The 22,397-nt window shown below is 40.3% G+C and overlaps 1 protein-coding gene across 6 annotated transcripts in view; it reads right to left on the bottom strand.

Annotated features, from left to right (window-relative positions):
• SEC24B (SEC24 homolog B, COPII coat complex component) overlaps positions 1 to 22,397 on the bottom strand; it is an 86,856-nt gene that overhangs the window by 11,927 nt on the left and 52,532 nt on the right. For all 6 annotated transcript variants that reach the window (XM_045019194.1, XM_045019195.1, XM_045019193.1 and 3 more), the window contains 9 exons: positions 20,413 to 20,525; positions 14,834 to 14,952; positions 14,407 to 14,462; positions 13,860 to 14,066; positions 13,034 to 13,157; positions 11,987 to 12,145; positions 8,590 to 8,763; positions 7,116 to 7,226; positions 1,583 to 1,758 (listed from right to left, as the gene is read on the bottom strand). In XM_045019194.1, the coding sequence (XP_044875129.1) occupies positions 1,583 to 1,758; positions 7,116 to 7,226; positions 8,590 to 8,763; positions 11,987 to 12,145; positions 13,034 to 13,157; positions 13,860 to 14,066; positions 14,407 to 14,462; positions 14,834 to 14,952; positions 20,413 to 20,525 (1,239 nt within the window). The remainder of the gene's footprint in view (positions 1 to 1,582; positions 1,759 to 7,115; positions 7,227 to 8,589; positions 8,764 to 11,986; positions 12,146 to 13,033; positions 13,158 to 13,859; positions 14,067 to 14,406; positions 14,463 to 14,833; positions 14,953 to 20,412; positions 20,526 to 22,397) is intronic.

The following is a 22,397-nucleotide window of genomic DNA, read 5'->3' on the forward strand; positions in this document are numbered from 1 at the left end:
TGAAGCAGTTGGCATTGGCCACTGTTAGCAGGGGCGGCTCTAGGCCCCAGCACGCCAAGCGCGTGCTTGGGGCGGCATGCCGCGGGGGGCGCTCTGCCGGTCCCGGGAGGGTGGCAGGCGGCTCGGTGGACCTCCCGCAGGCGTGCCTGCGGAGGGTCCGCTGGTCCTGTGGCTCCAGAGGGAGGTCCACGCCTGTGGGAGGTCCACCAGAGCCGCAGGACCGGCGACTGGCAGAGCGCCCCCTGTGGCGTGCCGCCGTGCTTGGGGCGGCGAAATCGCTAGAGCCGCCCCTGACTGTTAGAGACAGGACACTGGACTAAATGGAATGGTCTGATCCAGTAGGGCAATGCCTATGTTCAGTCAGAAGTCTCTGCAACAATAGAGTCAGACCCTGCTGGATCTGTATCTTTTCTGCTCCAACATGAATTTAAAGTATTCTAATTCTTTGGTCTGTCACGTTTCTCAAATATTTCCACTGTCCTTTCTGTACCCCAATGGGCTTCTAAATGAGAAACAAAATATTTTTCTGTTAATCTCCCCAACCGCTGTTACTTTTAAAGCAATGTCATGTACATGTCTTTCATATGAACTGACAGTGCTAAAAGATCCAATTTTGTTACTCTTGTTTATTAGTCTTCCAGGGTAGCCTTAATCACTGTCTTATGTTGGTCCTGGGCTTGCGGCTATCTGTGAGCCCCAAATGAGATAAAAGCTTACGAGTCTCTGATTTGAAGAAATTCCACTTTACTATTTAATTTTAATTTTAGAGAGAGACCCTTTGTTTGGAAAATGTTGTACAGACTATGCAAGCTTTAAATATGAACATCTCTCAACTTAATCCAAAATCTGTTGCTGGGATCAGGGCCCAAAGAAAGTGCTCTTTCTACCTCCACCCTTTAAATGAGATTTTGCTTTTGTTTTAAAATGAAAAAACTTTCAAAAGTAAATATTTTCAAGTGTTTGTAAACCTAGTGCAATATTAAGCATTTCTTTGAAGTGAAACCCTACTTAACAAATACATAGTGTTAACTTTCATCTTCAGTTTCTCTTTAATCACATGCGAGACTGACAACTGATGTTACCCATTTCTCTTTAGAGGTCTCCGGTATTGGTCACACATGTTTGAGAGTATTTAGTTTATTTGTTTGAAATTGAGAAAAAAGAAATAAATTGCTTCTAGATAGAATTTCAAGCAACACTGATTCAATCCTAAATTTTAGAAATGTTAATGGTTACAACATTGATTTTCTAGTTTTTGTTATGAAATGAAATGTAAATAAAATTGATATGAAATACTGAATTTCAAAAAAGGGTGAACTGAAAATTTTAGCCAGGAACTGATGATATATCATTAGCTACCTCTTTTTCATGCAAATAAACTCTTCAACAATTTATGTACAAAGATACTTTCCCCCAAAATAAAGTGGGTAGCTCACAATAATTTAACAAAAGAGTCTATATCAGGAGGGGAAAGAAGCTAGACTATGAATCAATGTTTACAGCCTGCCTTAAAGCTGAAGACAAAGAAAAACACTGCTTTGTATTTGATGTCCAACATGAACAACACTATATTATAGAGTACCTGTTTGAGAAGAGCCAAAACGTATAAAGGAAACAGTTTGAGGGAATTTGGCGCTATCAGTGTGGATTGCTGCAGGTTTGAGGCAGTTGAGATATATGCTGACAATGAATCTACCACAGCATTCACTAAGGCATCTCTTGCATCTGAAAGACTTGATGAAACTGACCGATCCACAGCTGCAGAATCAAAAGTAGACAAATAAATAAGAGCCTTAATTGCTGAATCTTATCAAAAGCAGTCATGAGAAGTATAAAAAAAAAAGGTACGATTCTAAGAAGTGTATTTTAAGGTTTAAAAAATAGATATGCTGGTGAATTTTTAACGGGAGCAAATAAATTGCAGCTTCCTGTAAGAAAAAACACCTTAGTAAGACAAAAGAAGCAGTCCAATGCAGCTACTCTCTTTGTTCGCTAGGTCCCTGTTCCTGGAGATCTACAATATTGGGGAAACAGAGAATAATTAAGAACAGAGCAATTATTCCTCGGTTATGTGCCAGCTTTGACATTGTGATAAGAAAAAGAATATTGATTCAGAAGCAGTCCATAAAAAAAACACTGTGCTAAATGACAGTGGTCAGGAAGTGGCAAACAGCTGATGGTCATTGCTTCTGGGTGAAAGGAAAAAATGAAGATGTCTGTCAAAAACAAAGGTATGACAACTGTTTTCTAATAAACCATACATTAAGTTTCATGCTTTGGAAGATTGCCATCGTAGGTCTCATGCCACTTTAAAAAGTGACTAATGCCAACTTCAGCAGAAGCTTCTCCCTTGATCCTCTGCAGTTTGGACCAAATGTCTTTGAATGAGAAATCTGAGAAATGTTAATCTTTTCTGTTTATTTTTAAAGGCTATCTGCACTTCAAATGCTCCTCAATATTCCCATTTACTGCATATTACAGGTCTCATTTTGTACTCAGAAATCTTTCATAATTCTAAAAATCAAATTATACAACCAGAAAGAGTTTTAGGATCCTTATGACTCAGAGCCCTTAGCCTCCTAAGGTTCTGTCTACACTTAAAGTGCAAAAGCAGCCTCGCTGTGCCCGAAAAGGCCAGACAGAGGAGCAAACTGGAGAACAGGGATGGGAGGGGCTGTGAGGGAGGTTTAGGGGGAATAGGAGAGAGAAGCAGATCGCAATGCCTGGAGTGGGGAACTGAGTCTAGCTAGCCCGCAGGACAGGGGGCTTTGTAGGTCATGGCAAAACATGGGACTGTTGGGTGATCTGCTTTTGTAGTAAGAGAAATGTTGATCTGCTTTGCTAAAGCAGCTACAGTTAAACTTTTCCTTTATTGCAATGCCAGGGCTGTAAATGTGTTTTGATTGTAGGAAGCCATCTACAAACTGAATGTGAATTTAGCATCTATAAAAGTGAAGTGCTATTAGCTTCTCCCAATACAGTTTTTTTAGTAGACCATTAGTATGAAACACAGTATATACTAGAGCAGGGGTAGTCAATAGACCAGGGGTCGGCAACCTTTCAGAAGTAGTGTGCCAAGTCTTCATTTATTCACTGTAATTTAAGGTTTCGCGTGCCAGTAATACATTTTAACATTTTTAGAAGGTCTCTCTCTATAAGTCTATATAATATAACTAAACTATTGTTGTATGTAAAGTAAATAAGGTTTTTAAAATGTTTAAGAAGCTTCATTTAAAATTAAACTAAAATACAGATCTTATCAGTTTAGTGTGATCCTTGCCCTTGCTTTTCCTTGCAGAGTTTTCCAATGTCTGGCACATATTTGGATACTTTCAGCTGCACACAGGCTTCTGAGTGATCAGTAATCTCTCCGAACACTGGTGGACCTGGGCCCCCGGGCCCTGAATATTCCTGGAGCCCGGGCACCACAGGCCCATACAACTCACCACCCCTGCCTTCCTCTGCTACAGGCTTCCCCTGTCACCTTGGGCTAGTCACTCAGCCTGTTTGGATATGTTTGCGCTGCTATAAACAGCCAGCAGCTGGCTCCGGCTCGCGGGGCTGAAAAGAGTGACGTAGATGCTCAGGTTCTGAGATCCCAGAAAAGGTCTCATAGCAGCTACATTGCTAATTTTAGCCCTGCAAGCTTGAGTCAATTGACCCAGGCTGAGACTTGGTGCGGCGAGTTTTTTATCACGGTGTGGATGTCTCCTTTGTGCCTTAGTTTTCCCTCTGTACAATGGGAACAACTGCCCTGCCTCGCATGGCTGCTGGGAGGGTAAGTGTCTTAAAAATAATGAATTGCTCAGCTACTGCAATGATGGGGGCCAGATAAGCCAGAGAGTCCAGAGCCGGACGGGACCACCAGCTTATTTAGCCTCATCTCCTGCATGTCATAAGTCATCAGCAACTGAAATTAGACCAGGAGTTACAGCCAAAGCTACAGAAGGAAGTTACAAGATTGCACAATGCACTGCAAAAAAACAGAAAGCCGTTTACAGATGGAACCCCAGGCTGGCAGCAGAGTGCCACTGAAAATCAGCTCGCATGCCATAGGTTGCTGACCCCTGCAATAGATGGACTGTGGCCAAATCCGAACTGCCAGACACTTTTGAACAGACCCCAAAATCTATTTACTTACTATTGTTATTTTTTAAAATGATTTTCCCTGGAGTGTGGACCTTGACAAGAAATGTGGACCTCAACAAAAAAACCAAACAACTGACTACCTCTATACTACAGGGTCACACTTGGTTTCTTCTGTAGGCCAAGCTATACACCCCGCAGTGAGAGAGAGCAGCATATGAAGCTGCTGCCTGCAATGTGTAGACAGCAGCATGGGATGCCTTCAGCAATTTGGTATAGTGAGGGGCAATAAGAACTGGAGGGAAGCAGAGAGGGAGTTATGAGGCTTATGGATACCTCCCCAGCCCTTGCATTGAGAGCTCCCTTGTTCTTCACACTTCAGAAACTGAACCTGGGGTCCCTCCTCCACACCCCACCCCTTTCTGGATCCTTGCTTCCCCCATCATCACTTCATCCTTCCAGCTGCTTCTGCCTCCCTCTCTGGATCCCCACTTTCCCTTCAGCATGCCGCACAAAAGCCCTCTCTAGGACTCTCATTTTTGTTAGGCTAGGTCTACAATAGCAACCCTTCACCCATATAGGAATACCAGTATGCTATACTGGCAAAACACACCGAGGGTGGACGCAGCTATACCAGCTTTGTACCAGTATAATAAAGTCACTCCCCGAAAGGAACAAAAAAAGCTATACTGGTAAAAGTGCAGTTTTGCTGGTATAGCTGTGTCCACACTAGGGGCTTCTGCTGCACACTTATTTGCACTCCTCACCAGAGCTATAAACTAGCAGAAGTCAGTAGTATAGACATGGCCTTAGCCTAGACTCCAGGATACAGTCAATCTCCCCAGACAGCAAGTTATGCTGCTGCTGTTGACATGTATGGACAGCAGCACCAGAGATCTCTGGGCACCAGAGATCATCATCTGTCTGCTACACCAGGCAATCTGGGGGCCATGGTTTTTCTCTGATTCAATTTTTTTTCCCCAATTTTCACCAATAAGGTTCTACTCACTGATGCCTAGAACATTCCCTGACATTCTGGAAGTGACTAAATAGTTATGTTACATATAGACAAACAGAGAAATAGCAGGAGGGTGAACACAGGCCAGAAAGCATTAGTTATCCAACATCACCCTGGCAAAGTGAAGACACCAATAATAAATCTACATACAATGCATTATGTAACAATAATAAAACTATAATATGATAGCTATAGTATACGTGTCATTAAAGGGTAGGGCCTGATTTTCAGAAATACTGAACACCCACAACTTCAAATGAAGTAAATGGGAAGAGATTCTCACTTTCATTCCTCAGGAAAAATGTGTGCAGCCTACCAAAGTCACTGAACATTCTAATGACACTTGCCCACGGTGGCATCAAAACAGCAGCAAAAGACACTCTGCTGGGAATGCCTGGGAGCTGCCAGTGCAGCTGTGGTGGAAGAAGGAGAGAGAACCAGGCTGGGCTTCCTACAGGGAAAACTCCTCCTCTTTTCTTGGACCCAGCATATGGGCCCAGCTCCCCAGGGCACCATACAAAGCCAGAGCTCCCCCAGTTGCCATGGGGAGGAAGGGCCAAGTCAGTCTCCCCCAACCTCCCAATCCTGCTCCTGGGGTATCACATCGGCAAGAGCCTCCCACTTCCACAGGTAAGGAAGAGAATCCCAAATTGGGCTGCTCCTTACTGCCCTCTGGACACAGCACATGGACCCAGCAACCAACTCCCCACCCCACTGGGATAACAGCCTTCTGCTGCTGTCAGCTCATGTGGTTAATCTGCAAATCAAGCAGCAATGCTAAAGGTTCAAGGTACAAGCCTTGATGATGACGACAGCAATGTTACCGCTGTACAAAACATACTTAACAAAATAGGTTTTTGCCTTTGTCCTTGAAAAACACTGGGAAGTTACATTAAAAGAACATTTTGGTCAAGGACTCAAAAATAAGGACATGTCAGATGTAACTATGTATCCTTAATTTGGTTCTCTGGTATGTCTGCGTTATGATCTCATACTATTTCTTCCTCGAGCATTCCTGCCTCACTCAGTGCACAGTTTGGATGTACACTGGGCCAAATTAAGGTTGCGCGGGAATACATAAATCTGGCAATTCTTAACTGACGTTATTTTAATGTAGTTTGTTATGTAATATGCTATGGTGTCGCACACTTTATAGCTTCTGTAAGCTCCATTCCACCCACTAGCTCTGTTGCCACCCTCCTATCCCCTCCCTTCAGGGACTCCCTGGAAATCCACCCAATCTCCCCTCTGTTCTGTGCGCCCCCTCCTTATATACCAGAGTCCATATTCTCACCCAAGGATAGGGGCTCATGTACTCCCTATTGTCCCCATTCCAAGGTTCTCCATTCTCTTGCAATGGCTGTGGCTATGTGTAAGCCCCAATTTCCTCTCTCACCCATCCACCACAAACAAACATCCCCCCCTGCCAGAGGTTCTATGTGCACCCCATTCCCTTCAGGCCTTAACCAAGGTCTCCTATTCCCACCATTCCCCTGATGCTAAGGGCTCTGTGCCCTCCCACACCCCATAACAGGGTCCACCCCAATTCCCCTCCCTCATGCCAGGGGACGTGTGCACACCCCCATTCCATCCATGCTTGTTCCTCCCCCCACTTATTATTTGTTTGGGATATAAGTCATTTATGGTGTTAACATACTGAACTCTTTTGGGAAGATGGACAGAGATGAAATAAGAATATTATGATGCAGGAAGGTGTTAGGGCTACTATCAACCAGTTGTTTGATCTATAGACAACTGCAGAGGTATTTGAAGCTAAAGCTGTGCCAAACAGATGGCAGGGGCTCCATGCATCCTCCTTTTCTCCCAAAATCAACATGGTTTTGGCTACTGATGCCTAGAACATTCCCTAAAATATTAGAATTGATCAGATGCAGCATTCACAAGTTATTGTGTTACAAATGAACAAACACAGATGTGCCATCAAGTTGAGCATAAGGGGCTTTTGCAAACCTGGCCAATGACGTATTTGATCACCTATTGCCATACTCACCCATGTTTGCTAAGAGGCAGACAGCTGCTTGTACATCTGCTCCTGCATACACATCAGCCAGTGAAGTGACTACGGGCAAGCAAAGTGTGTGCACTCGAATTCTCCGTTCACCTACACCAAAATGATTAATAAATTAATAATTCAATATCCACAGATAGGAAAGAGGCAATTGGTATTGTTTACTGCATTCCTTCTCTCATCCCAGACTCTTTTGCTCCACCGGAGACATCAGTCCTGATGCCCACAATTGTTCCTTTTTTCCATCCCATCTATGAAATCTTTTACATGCTGTCCACTATGCATGAAATCTCCTAATCCGACTTCATAAAACTACCACCCTCTTTACATTCAAATCCTCCATAGAAAACTTACTTTCATAATGCAATGTCCAAGTTGAGTTCATAACAATTTATGAACCAAAGTTATTTACCAGAAACTAGATCTTCCAGAGGTGCCTATGTATATTCCCACTCCTCGAATCCAAGATGCCTGCACCACAAGATTTTGGAACCTTCAGAAAACTTTGCTCTTTAGGTCTTCACAAGCAATTTACACTCACACCGGTCCTTTGGATCTCATCAGTGGTAATATACAGAGGCTCCTGAAGAAGAGATTTAGGACACACTCCAGAGGAAGGAGCAACTTATTTTCTCTATATCTGTCTTTTAAACCATACAGTCTTTGTGGCAGGAGCTATATTTGGGCCAGATTATGCCACCTGTACTCAAATTTAGTATCCAATGCCACAAGAAGCTCAACTGACTTCAATGGGACTATTCACAGAGTAAAAGTGTCAGTATTCAGCTCTTGGTGAACTATAAAGTAGCAAGCACATTATTGGTGATAAATAATAATAATATTATTGTAAATTAATCTTCACCTCCTGAGATTACATTTTATTTTATCTGAATTAGATTTAATATGGGAAAAAAAAACTATTTGCAACAAAGTTTACGGCCACTGATCCTGGAAAGACTTACATGTGTGCTTAATTGTACATGCTGAAGTAGTACCACTGACTTCAATAGGGAGTTGAAGTGCATAAAGTTTAGCATGTGTGTGAGATTTTGCAGGATTGGTTCCTCTATGAGTACAGATCTATTAAGACATTTCAAGCTTAGCATAAAAATGTCAAAAGTATTAATTAGGCTGTATGGGTAGTAAGACAATGGACTGTCATGAGCAAGAAAGAAATCTGCACTCAATCTGATGGCTCAATTAAGAACATGACCAATTGGCCTCTGCGTGAGTCATTAACTAGCAAGAACATTTATTTCAGTGCAAGATGAACTGCCTTAAAACAGAAAATAAATTGCAACAAGACAGGAAAGAGAAATCAAGAACTAATGGGAGGGAAGATACCTAAGAGGTCACAGAATTAAGTACAAAAATAAATACGGCTGCTTCAAAAATATCAGCTGCATTTATTTTGAGGAGAAATAAGGCAATAAATTGTTGATTGTTTTCCAGTTACCTTTGCTGGAAGTATACAAAAGAGCAGTCTGAAAACACACCAGAGATGTATCTGTTAGACTTTCCTCGATGGACATCTGTACTGCAAATCCAGCATCAGGATTGACATTGGCAAGTGACAGCAAGTCAGTAGATCGCACAAAAAAATTTCCATGGAAAGTATGTATTGAAAGACCTAGAAGCAGATGAGATCATTTAAAATATGGATAGCGGCAACATAAAAAACCTAACTTCCGTAATTAGATCTTTTTAAAAACCAAAAGTCTCCAATTTTATTTCAAAAAGGGTAATGAAAGTTAATTTTTCTAAATACTAATGCAAATTCATCAATGACTGCATAACTACAATATATAATGGTAAGAAACTTAAGGATAATCTCATAAAATTCATGTTTACGTCCATTTTTGAATACTCTTTATAAACAAACTACTGCCCTGACTGCAAACATTTAAACTTGAAGTGATGGACTATAAGAAAAAATTAGACTCTAATCCTGCAAACCCTTATGCAAATGATCAGAGGGGTAGCCGTGTTAGTCTGGATCTGTAAAAGCAGCAAAGAGTCCTGTGGCACCTATAGACTAACAGACGTATTGGAGCATGAGCTTTCGTGGGTGAATACCCACTTCATTGGATGCAAATGATTAACTTCAAGCAGTCTCATGGAACTATTCTCATGCTTGAAGTTAATCACATAAGTGGATGCTGGAGCAAGACCTAAGTCTGTATATTTATTTTTGTATTAACATTTGCTCTAACTTTCTACTAAATGCCTTCTCCAAAATATAACTTGTTGCAGTATCCCCACATTGCTTTTGTTTTTTCTTTTCTAAAGGTTCTGTGACGCTCCCTCCTTTCTTCTATCCCACACCTCCCACTAGCTGTGCCAAAGCTTCTGGAAAAGTTGAGGGTGGATGAGTGAGCATCTTCCTAGAATTGCTTTGTGATGGAGCTTGACTCCTAGGGAGATAGCTCAGAGCTGTCAGAAGAACCACTTTAGATGCTCAGCCTAAGAGGTGACACTGTATGGAAAGGTACAGAAGATGAGGGTCAAAACCAAAACAGATGCTGCCAGACATTTAAAAAAATTCATAGTAGACCAGTGTTCACAAGAATCAAGTTCCGAAGTCACAAGTAAAGTCAATTTGGTCCGAGAAAATTACCATCAGAGTTATAACTGCAATTAACACTTCAAGCAAAGACAAATACCACCAGTGCAATAAACAATAGGAAATTATTTTTGGCCGTAAAGGCTGATGAATACTTTGACTATGCTAAGATGTTGAACTTACAAGTCTTTTTATTTAAAGAAGAAATCATAAGACCCAGTTCTTATAAAACCGTTCACCATGTCTCTCGTCATGTAATTTTAAAAAAAGATGTTCTAGGTGTATTAGAGACTAGCACTCAATTAATGTATTAAATGTGTCTGCACATACTAAGTACCAGAACTGACTATTAGCATATTTTTTTTACACTGGATAAGCAAAAATATTGTATAAGTTTTGCTGTTCTCCTGCATTTACAGTTAATTAGTAAGGAAATCTGACTGAAGCAGAGCAAGAAGAAAGGAATGTATATCACAGCAATAAACTACTTACCATGCATTTAGAAACCAGTCACTTACAAGATCATTCAAAAATCAGGACATACATCACCAAGTTCAGTAAAATAAATTACATAAAATCGAAGCGTTCCTAATTTTAACACTCTGGAATTTAACATTAGTTACAAATGTTCACTGAGCATTTTGTAAATTTCTACAGAATCACACAGTAGTTTTGAACCTTCATTCTAACTACTACTCCACAGATATAAACCATGATATAGTAGATCATTTTGAATTATAGGACATAGTATATAATGTACTCAACTGATGCATAAATAGGTCAATTAGAGCAGTGGAGAGTCTCATTTAAATAACAAGTGAGCCCCTGCAGAACATCATTGATGTTTTTCTAACTTAAAAAATTATGGAAGAGTTAAGTCATTGCATTCATTTAACAACATAAACAAACGGCTATGCCTTGGGATGGCATTATTGATTCCAGACAAATTAAGGAGCCTAACCTCATAGTCTCTAAAGTTTACAGTTTTAAACTTATATATTCAGAATATTAGACACTTTGCATAGTAATGAGTAGGCAAATTGGGATTTAATTTCTTGACTCATGTAGATGATTCCGATGCCCAAATTAAACTTTTGATGGCACTAACAAGTTAGTTAATTTATCAAAGGCTGTACCTGTCCTAGTTAGACAACAGAAATGTTATATTTAATTGCACATCCTGTTCACCACCACATTTTTGAATAAGCAGGATGAACTGTACTTTTCATATCAATCAGCAGCATATGGGCTGGAGAATTCAACTGTATATAATACCTAGAAATAGATTTAAATGTCTAGCTTGAAATTAATGTACCTTTCATTTTTTAAGTTCTGAACAAGTGTGATATTAGGAATCAATGGCCAATTTTTGCAAGCAAAATTTCTCCTTTCAGAGCATCTTAAATGTATTCAATTGACACGTTAGGCAAAATTCACCCCAGCATGAAAGGCTCATGCAAGGTTATCAATACTATTTAAGATTTGTGATAGGTAATAAGGGTAGTGAAGGGATCAGCTGCATCAGAGGAAGGGGACAGGGCTGTTCATCCCTGAATGCAATGCAAGGTAGATTTTATTTTGGTTCAAATAACCCAGAACAGAAGGTGGTGATGGGACAGGAGAAACCATTGGATCTATAATTCATCATGTTATCTTAAGGAAACTTCTTCCATAGTACTGATGGTGGACAGCAAAATCTTTAGCAACTTTTTAATGATAATATAAACATTGACTGCAAGAAAGCTGTACTTTTTTCTCAGATACAACTTCTCTTGCCTGGGAAACCTGAGGCCTAAGATTTTAGTTCTTCCAGTAGAATTACCTAATATGTGTAAAAGTTATCATTTGAGTATGCTGCGCAGAAAGTTATAGTAGCTACTGTAAGTTTCTTCCTAGCAAATTGCAATGTAGACACAGCGGATCATGTCTGAGGTATTGCATTCAAACAGGATTTTCTTTCTGATTTTTTTTTCAGGGTATGAAAAAGGTCTTAAATGTGAGCCACTATACTATCTGATCTAAAACAAGAAAATGCATAGATGCAAAAAACACTATATATTTTATCCTAAACTTTTTAAAGAGAGCCAAGTACAAATGCTTAATGATGTATGTACTGTATGTAAAAATAGTAAAAAGCTGGCAGCTCACACACCGGTGTTCTCAAATGAGCCTTTTTAAAAGTGAAACACATTTTGCCTTACTTTACCTCAATTATCTACTGCAGGCAATCCCTAGCTTAATATATAATGTGAAACTTCTTGTATAAACAATTCCAAGATGTAAACCATACCTTTTGTACATCTTATTCTCATGACTGCTTCAAATCCAATCTTCCTTGTAAGGTATCTTTTAAGGTCTTTTTGCAATTTTTCTGCTTGAGCAGGATTGTGGCTATGATGGAAAGATGGATAATAATAGATGCATCCAGCAGAATACTTGGACATACAAGCTTTTGAGGAGAAAGAGAAATGGTTAAAATTTATATATGAATAGGTGTAATACAATTGGTTTATAAACTGAGTTTTGTTTTTTAAAGAAATATAATCCTTTGCCATTTTAACACAGATTAGCACATGAAGGAAAAAGATTAAACTGGAATTTAAGCCTTAAGTAGCTATTCCATAGGGTTTTTGAAGAGTAAGTAAAGGGTGCTATAATGGAGAAGGCGCTTACAACCACTAGCCACCTGGTTAGGTCAGGACACCAGAATAGAATAGAGTAAGGCCTGTTCCAACTTGCTGGAATCCCTATTCTATTTTCCTGATTTGATCCATCTCTGTTACTGCCAGTTCCCAACTTCTTACTCAGGCAAAGAACCAGGAAGGGGACAGTGAGTCATCCTAGCCACTATTTATTACCTATGTATACACACACACACACACACACTAGTAAATAAGCATTTTAATGTTGCATGCCACATTGTGAACTGTACAGTATTCATGTAGACATAACTAATTTCTGGTATGCAATAACATGTTTTGGTTTAACATTTAGGAAACTAGATGAGAATACTTTTCTTCCATGTTCTACACTGACCATTAATAAACTTGTCTTCAGTTACTCTCTCTCTCTCTCATTCCTCTAGTTTACTTTTCTGAACATAACAAGACTATTCTCTATCTCCTACAATGGCAGAGCACCAGAATATAAGCTGACTCTCCCACCACTTTCCTGTTGGTTTCCATGTCAGCTCCTCCACAGCAGAAGAGTCATATTTAGGGAAGTGCTAAAATACCCATGTACACAATTTAAGGGCTCCTGAAGGAGTTTTGATTTTAATGTGAGTTTAACGCACAAATTGTGGAAGCAGGTAAAAAGACAAATTAGTATTTCTTACCTAGAGAAGCCAGGTCAGAATACTGAGAACTTAAGAGGAACAAATCCACAGCCGTTTGCTGTCCTGAACAGTCCAGTGCTAACTTTTTGTAAAAATCTGTTGCTGGGCCAAGATGCTGTACAACCTTTAGTAAAAGAAATTATACAGCAAAGAGTACAAGTTGGGAGCATACTACCATGGACACAATAAACGTGTTATTACATAGAAACAGTATAAAAGATAAAAGTACAATATTTAGTATTTTCTTATAATAATCATTTGTAGTTGCTTACTAGCTTTTGCAGAAAAGTATTTTTTTTCTACTCTGCACCTCCTGTTAGTTTACATCCATAATCTTCCTTTCAGGAAAACATATGTTCAAATACAAATAAATGTTCTAAAAATGTGCTGTTTAAACCACAGCACACTTGTGGGATTTCTAAAATAAAGTGGCAAAATATTAAGATAAGAACTGATGTTTCAGAATCCTTGTTGGTTTGGCAGAGATGTTCATTGTGGTTCCTAAGCCCCTGTCTGATGGAGACAGTTAAAATAAAAAGCACTAGTGGTATTATTCTTCCAGCACTATCTGACTATCAGTTTGACTCTGGATTAAGGAAGATGGAACAATCTGCTTGCTTGCCTTGAAGACAGAGGAATAGAGCATAAAATGTTTGTAATTAAATTCTTATTAGACTAATATGGATGTGCTGAAGATATATTTAAAAGATAGCAAGTTGCAACAGTAAACAAACACAAAAGGTAGCTTGTAAAACTAGATTAGAAAAACACTGCAAGTTTTTAGTTTCAATAATAATGAATGATCCATTGCAAAAGTTAATAGTACCTTTGTGCTTGATCTTTGATTGGGATCTTCTCTGGAATGCAAGAGTCCTGCACCCAAGGATGGTAACTGTGACTGAAACACAGATATGCGGCCACCTGTTGGAGACATCAATTTAAAGGCAGCCTGAAGCGCAGGACCCAATGCGCTGTGTGTTTCTCTTGTATTGATGAACATATTTGGTAGTGCATTCAATAAATCTTTTATCAGCTGCAAAACAGATTGAAAGGTATTATTGACAAAATAGGGATGTAATTTCTCAGAAGCTATACTGGCATGGCATGAGCACCTGATGCTGAATATTTCAACTTATCTTAAACACATATTGTATGGAAAATGTAGTTTTTTAAATGGAATAATAAAATAGCAAAACAGGATTTCAACTGTACACTACAATACTATCCAGCAAAATTAAAATGTTGGATTTAAGCATTATGTAGAGGATATAGACTTGAAATCAATGGAATTTAAACTGCAGACTGCATAAAATTATTTTTAAAATGTTTATTTTATCCATGAAATGTAATGGTACTTTTTTGATCAATCATACCTCTTTGCTTTCATGAAGATTTACAAGTAAGCTGTCAGGTGTAGGTAAGAAAACATCTATGGAGGGAAAAATACAAATTTCATTAAAGAATAAAAGCACATTAAAAACACCACAAAATATTAATTTTGTGGCACTGTAAAAAAAGGATTGAATGAACCCTGTTTCTTTTCTGGTTGTACATACAAAATGTATTTTATATACAAACAAAGACTGCTTTGTATCAGTGCCAGTATCATTAACATCGGAGTTTCATTTTTCAGATCCAAGCATTTTGCAATTTATTTTCAAAGTAAACCTATTTTAACTGATCACTTTATAATACGCTGCTATGCATATTCATCATACTTAAACAGATTTTAATCTGTCCTTAAAAATGTGAAATAAAAACTCTTGAATATTTTTTATTCCTTTTCTTCTTGCTACTTACCATCAATATCTGAAACAATCAGCATTTGAGGCTGTGATAAACCTTCCTGCAAGTTGTAGAACTGAACAGTGCTGTCAAATGTTATGAATCCTATTCTTGTTCTCGAATCTCCAGGCAGCCTTAAGATAAAAAAAACACCAATTAAATACAAAGCCAAAAATCCAGATCTCAGATACACATCTGCAGCTTCCACTTATGTTAAAGAAAACCATGCTTGTGTATTTGAGACAAAACTGGGCCCTAATTGCTTAGGCCAGGTCTACAGTAGAAAGTATACTGGCATAGATGTGTCAGTTTTATGTATGAAAAGATCACATCTCTAACTGATGTGGTATGCCAGGTACAGCCCTAGTGCAGATGCAATTATGATGGCCAGTATAGCTTATTCCATTTGGGGAAGTGGGTTAAGCTATACTGGCAACAGAATTCTTTTCTGGCAGAAGCTGCATTTCCATTAGGGGAGTTTGCCAGTATAGCTAGACATATAGTCTCAGTGTCATAATCCATTTTTCTAAATGTAGTTAAAAATACTTTTAGCATGAATAACCTAAGACAGTCTGAATTTGCTTATTTTAAGCAGTTATGAGAGGAGATTACTTACCTATCACTGGAGGTTCTTCAAGATGTGTGATCCTTATCTGTTTTCCTCTGAGGGTTTACGCATGTGCACCATGCGTCCTGAGATGGAGAATGGAGAATTTGAAAGTAATAGTGTGCATTGGTCCACGCATGTGCCCTTGCCCCATGGTTTCGGCCAGGGTGATAAACGGTGGGGCAGACTGACTGTGTATCCAGTTCCTTCTCCACCGCAAATTGCACAGATCCACAGCAGAGGGGAAGCAGGGTGGGAAGTGGAATACAGATAGGGACCACATATCTTGAGGAACCTCCAGTTACAGGTAAGTAACCTACTCTTCTTCAAGTGATGGTTCCTATTGTATTCCAGTGAGGATGATTAACAAGCAGTATCTAAGTCGTAGGAGGCTGCAAGGATGAGGATGGAACAGTTTAGCAGAGGACAGCCATGCTGAATGAGACATCCGTCCAGAGTCCTACACCCAGGCTTCAGTACATAACTTCACTATGTACTGAACTCCACATGGACACTCTACATATGTCTTGTAAGTGGTACATCATGGAGGGTGGCCATTGTTGAAGCCTGGCCTCTTGTGGAAAGGGTGCTGAACCCATCCTGTGGAGGCCAGATGGATGTCTATGGGATATGTTCTGCATAGAGAGAGCTGTAAACTACATGCCTTCTCCATACGAAACCTGGGTTTGCGGATGAAGCAACTGAAACAGAGATCCAGGACTGGTCTCCACCCACCATTCTTTTTGGGTATCAGGAAGTAAGTTGAATAGAACCCCGTTCCTTGACAATCCAGAGGAACCCACTATATTACTCTTCTTGGTAATAAGGAGTCCACCTCTAGGGTGAGGATGCTGTCAGGGGAGTGGTCCCTGAGGAGGGAGGGGGCTGTGGATGAGGTAGCATGATTAACTCAATTGTATGGTCATAGTGGATGACATTTAGTGTCCACTTGTCTGTTACTGCACTCCAAGCTAGTAAGAAGAGTGCTACATGACTCCCAAAAGAGGTGGGGTGGTTGTATGGCAGCAGGCGAGGTGGTTGGCAGCTCTCTAATGTTCCTCAGAAATACCTTTTCTGAGAGGGTTGCGTGTGTGATGAGGAAGGCTGTGAAGGTGGACCAGGAGGATGAGATTGTTGGGTCTTCCGGTGCTTTCATGGTAGTCTGTAAGGTCTCTGGTGGAAAATCTGGGAAGTCCTGTACCGTTGTGCAGGTGGTAGAATTTACCCTTGGGCACAGGTGGGTAGATACTCAGCAAACTAAGTGTGGCTCTTACATCTTTCTGATTAAATAGATGAGATCCATCAAAAGGGAGGTGCTCAATAATATTTTGTACCTCCCGGGGGAAAACGGAGGAATAAAGCCACAATTCCCTCCTCATGACAATGCCCATAGCCATCAAGCATGATGAAGTATCTGCTGTGTTTACAACTGATTGACGCACTGTCTTTACCACCAGTTTGCCTTCCTCCAAGATTGACTGGAACCAGGCCCCATCTTGTTGCAGCAGTTTTTCAGCAAAATCCTAATTTGCTGTGGTTCAGGAAGTGTTATTTGGCAAGCAATGCTTGATCATTTGAAATCCTGAACTGCAGATTAGTTGAGGAGACAACCTTGCATCCCAGCAGTTCCAACCGTTTGCTCTCCTTATCAGTCGGAGTGAAGAATGGGTGCTGCTCTCTGGACTGTTCCGTCATGGCCTGTACCATAAGGGAATGCAAGGGCGGGGTGGGGTGGTGAGAAAAGTAACTCGGACCCCTTAGCCATACAAACTGTTCGAGCTGTTTGGAGGATAGCATCACTGACTGGCAGAACAGTCCTACCCAGGATGAGTGAAGGATGTCCAGGACTTAGTTGATGTTGCGTGTCTTGTACCTCCTCCAGGGGGATGTGAAGTTCATCCACCACCCTACGCAGGAGACCCTGGAATTACCAGAAGTCATCTGTGTGTTAGGGGGAACTGAAGTCACTGCAGGAACATATGACTATGATGGAAAACACTCCTGGCTCCAGCGATACCACTGGAACATGACTCAGCAGTTCTTCATGACTGGCTCTGAGCGTCTACTCAAGGGCACTCTAGACAGGAGAGAGGTGAAGTCTCCCTCACAAAATAGGCGGGTTCTGAGGGTGGGTATTAGGGCCAGCATGATGGATCCGGAGGTGATGCAGTGGGCCCGAGCATGTAGGGAACCAGTGACTCCTCTGTGCTTAGAGTGGAGGATATTGCAACAATGTAGACAGCGTCTTTGGGTATTCATAGTGGCAATAAGGGATGGGCAATCCCTGCACTTCATCCGAATCCTCAGAGGACAAAAACTCAAATACTGGTTCCATCAGCGATACCGCTGGATCTGGTGGAAGCATGTAGGCCAATGGAGGATGTGGTGAAGGGTGCCTTGACTGCAGCATGTCCTGGATGGGAGATCTGGCCTCCCTCAGGTGGATGGCAGCAGAAGGTTCCTCCCAGGGCAAACAGTTCCTGAAGCTCTGGCACTTTTCCCAACCACACTGGTGTTAATGGTACTCTTTCCATAGTGGGAACCGATGCTGGAGTGGCAGACTTTCCTGGAGCAGGCGTGTCCCGTACCTTAAGGCATGCCGACACTGATGGCATGTGCAGCTCGGTACCTGGTATCGGTATGGTTTCTTGTCATGTTTAGGAATCTTGGAGCACACTGCTTCCCCATGGCTGGAGCTTGTGGAAGGAGCATCCCCTTTCTTCACTTTGGAGGAAGACTTACTGCCATGCTTATGAGCATGCTTCCTTACCTCCTGACTAGGCCCCGGCATGGGGTCCATAGTGGTGGTACCACTGGAGCTGGACCTTGTCTCTGCAGCCAGAAGCGCACTCCTGGCTATCTCAGGCCGATATAAAGGGGTTTTCCCGGCCTGAGTCCAAATGAGGTCTCCTGGTGACTTCCACAAGGTGCTTCTTGTGGCGGAGAGACCAGCCTTCTCGGATACGGCTTGGAAAAGACCGGCAGATATGGCATCTGGATGTAGAGTGGACTTCTCCCAAGCAGTAGAGGCAGTGTTGAAGTTCATCGCCAGCCGAGAAGGAAGAAGGGACATATTTTAAAGTCTGAGGTCTTCAGCATGATCTAGTATTCATGCATGGGTGTGGATGGTGATGGAGTTTACATGTAAACAGACGCCCCATAGTCCCAATTCTACTCTAAATAACTACTAAAATGATTAAAAACTATGTAAAAACAGTAAAACAGCAAAAGACTACAAAAAACTAACTACATACAGCTATACTCTTTTTAAAAGGGGTGTCAAGTAAGAGGACAGCAAGGGCTGGTCAACACTACAGCAGTCAACCGATCTAATTTACGCAACTTCAGTTACGTGAATAATGTAACTGAAGTCGACGCAGTTAGATCCACTTACTACAGTGGCTACACTGTGCTGTTTCAACAGGAGAGCGTCTCTCGTTGACTTCCCTTACACTTCTCGGGGAGGTGGAGTACACAAATCCCATCGATTTAGCTTGTCTTCAGCAGACACGCTAAATCGACACTCGCTGCATCGATTGCAACAATGCCGATCTATCAGTAAGTATAGACATGCCCTAATAATTCCAACCCAGTCTATGCGGTGGTGAGAAGGAACTGGAGACGCAGTCAGTCCACCCCACCCTTAATCACCTTGAGGAAGGAAGAGCACATGCGTGGATCGACACTACTACTTTCAAATTCTCTGGCTCCGGATGCATGGTGTGCATACTCAGTGGAATACAATAAGGATCATCACTCGAAGAACTTCTGTTACAGAACTACACTTTTACAAAAGGAAAGAAAGAAAACAGTTCTCTCCATTTATCATGTGACTTGCTATAGGACAATAGCCTGTGCATTGTTACCTACTGCAATTCACTTGGCACTGCAGTATGAAATTACTAAATAGAAAGTAACAAGGAGAGTTGGGTACTGAGGAGTGTGTTCTTGGCTGGCCACTCAACAATTTTTTAAAAATAAGAAGAATGTGATCTCAATGTTTCCTGAGCAGGTGAGACGATCATGATAAAAAGCAGAACTATGCAAACTTCCACATGTCATTACAGATCAGACCTCTTAAATAGGTCAAACTTTAACAGTACTTTATGGCTTACTACAGACGACTCAAATTTGTTTGAAAAAATTTATGATAGCAAGAACTCAGTTGTATTATAATGCATCTAAATTTATTTTTACTTTTCTTTTTTACTTTTCCTTTATTCTTACATCCTATCTTCTTTTCTTGTACTTTCCCCTCCTTATAGCTTTATTGGATCCGTTTAATTAAAATCTGCAACATAATATTCCAGAGAATGTCCTCCCCGCCACCAACAGAAAATTCAATCTTTTGTTTTTATCATTTGTTAGAGAAAAATGCCAGTAACTGGTGCAGTGGTGATTTATTTAAACTCTAATGTGAAATTGTAAGATGTGCATAATACAACCCATATGCTTCAGAGGTAAGATCATTGCTATGTGTATTGTGTGTCAAACAGCAATAAAAACACCAATTGAATGGAAGTTATAAAGTGGCATTTCAGCAGAGAATACTTCATCAAACTACAGCAAGTGCTCAAAATTCCCAAGTCTGAATGAAAGAAAAACTGAATCAAAAGAGTTATTTTATATCCTGAGGTAAATATTAGAAATTTAGAATTGATGTAAGGAATACCCATAGCTATTTTGAGCATTCAGTATATAATATTTGGGTTATCTAAACAAAATGCTTTGCAGATCACTTCTAATCACGTCTAATCTAATATCTAAAAGATATTCTTCACCATTATACAAATGGTCCTAAGTTAAATGGCCATATTCTTTTTCTGGACTACTACAGACATTTCAAAATCTAATCTGCCCTATATTGGTAGGTCCTGTAAATACTGTATGAAAGTTACAGTAAAAGATACAGCATAAGTTAACACTGCAGCCTGCTCACAAATATAAAATAAAGTCAATCCAAAAAGAAGATGATGTATATTCTTACTTGTCTAGGTTTTCCAGCAATGACTGACATACAATTGTCAAGTATCCAGCTTCCACTGCATTATGAGACACATCTAAAACAAACAAGTACACTGCAGGCTGAGGAGGACGAAGCTGTAAAATATAAAAAAGAATTCAAAATTCTTATTTTAAAGGGTAAAAATGTTAATGGATAACATTCCCTTTTTTGGGGCACGGGGGTGGGAGGAGCAAGAGAAGGAAGGGAATGGCTTGCAAAATGCTTAAAAATGTATCCTATAATTAAGAACATAAGAATGGCCATACTGGGTCAGACCAAAGGTCCATCCAGCCCAGTATCCTGTCTACTGACAGTAAACAATGCCAGGTGCCCCAGAGGGAGTGAACCTAACAGGTAATGATCAAGTGATCTCTCTCCTGCCATCCATCTCCATCCTCTGACTAACAGAGGCTAAGGACACCATTCTTACCCATTCTGGCTAATAGCCATTAATGGACTTAACCTCCATGAATTTATCTAATTCTCTTTTAAACTCTGTTATAGTCCTAGCCTTCACAACCTCCTCAGGCAAGGAGTTCCACAGGTTGACTGGGCACAGTGTGAAGAAGAACTTCCTTTTATTTGTTTTAAACTTGCTGCCCATTAATTTCATTTGGTGGCCCCTAGTTCTTATATTATGGGAACAAGTAAATAACCTTTCCTTATTCACTTTCTCCACACCACTCATGATTTTACATACCTCTATCATATCCCCCTTAGTCTCCTCTTTTCCAAGCTGAAAAGTCCTAGCCTCTTTAATCTCTCCTCATATGGGACCCGTTCCAAACCCCTCATCATTTTAGTTGCCCTTCTCTGAACCTTTTCTAATGCCAATATATCTTTTTTGAGATGAGGAGACCACATCTGTATGTAGTATTCAAGATGTGGGTGTACCATGAATTTATATAAGGGCAATAAAATATTCTCCGTCTTATTCTCTCTCTCTTTTTTAATGATTCCTAACATCCTGTTTGCTTTTTTGACTGCCGCTGCACACTGCATGGACGTCTTCAGAGAACTATCCAGGATGACTCCAAGATCTCTTTCCTGATTAGTTGTAGCTAAATTAGCCCCCATCATATTGTATGTATAGTTGAGGTTATTTTTTCCAATGTGCATTACTTTACATTTGTCCACATTAAATTTCATCTGCCATTTTGTTGCCTAATCACTTAGTTTTGTGAGATCTTTTTGAAGTTCTTCACAGTCTGTTTTAAATTAAATTAAACAAAAATTAGATTTACACTGTCATTCTGGGCTTTTAACAAAGTAAAATAAAAGAAATTCTCACTTGTGTTAAATTTATCATTAACGTAGAAAACAAAATCAACATCTTAGTCTGTGCTTTTGTCAGCTGGGTTAGAGGAGAGCCTTTGATGTCAACTGATGTCAATTTATTCTGAAAAATGGCACTGTTCTTTCAGAATGCTGACAATAACACATTTTACTATTCTGAATTACAATAAGCCATCAGCATTACATTGCTACCATAATTATAATTAAGTGTATATTTAAGGAAATTCTATATTCCATTATCCGATCGCCTTAGTCACAGAGTTTCACTTCTAAAATAAGATCCAATCCAGCAAAGACTAGTGGCAGCACTTTAACCTTGCTAGTGAAGACATACTGTATGATCAGAGCTGTTACAGCATAGATCCTGGGTTCTTAAAGTACCCCAAAGATAATAAAAGAGGAGATATGACTCACTGTTAGGAGGGACTATCACTTCCACCCTGTATATCTCAACCTATACCCACACATAACTAGTACTTGTCCCCTTCATCCTCAAATACCCTTTTGGTGTGGATCAAAATCAAAATAAAATAATAGTTACTAAGGAGGTACGTGATGCAGGTAGGAGAAAAAGAGAGAAGGAGAGACACCTTTTACTTCCTTTGTCAACTATATATCTCCTGAGATGAGACTCCCTTATGGAAGTAGAGTTGTAAGCACATTCCCGCTAA

The sequence above is a fragment of the Mauremys mutica genome, chromosome 5 (genome assembly GCF_020497125.1).
Source record: "Mauremys mutica isolate MM-2020 ecotype Southern chromosome 5, ASM2049712v1, whole genome shotgun sequence".
NCBI lineage: Eukaryota > Metazoa > Chordata > Testudines > Geoemydidae > Mauremys > Mauremys mutica.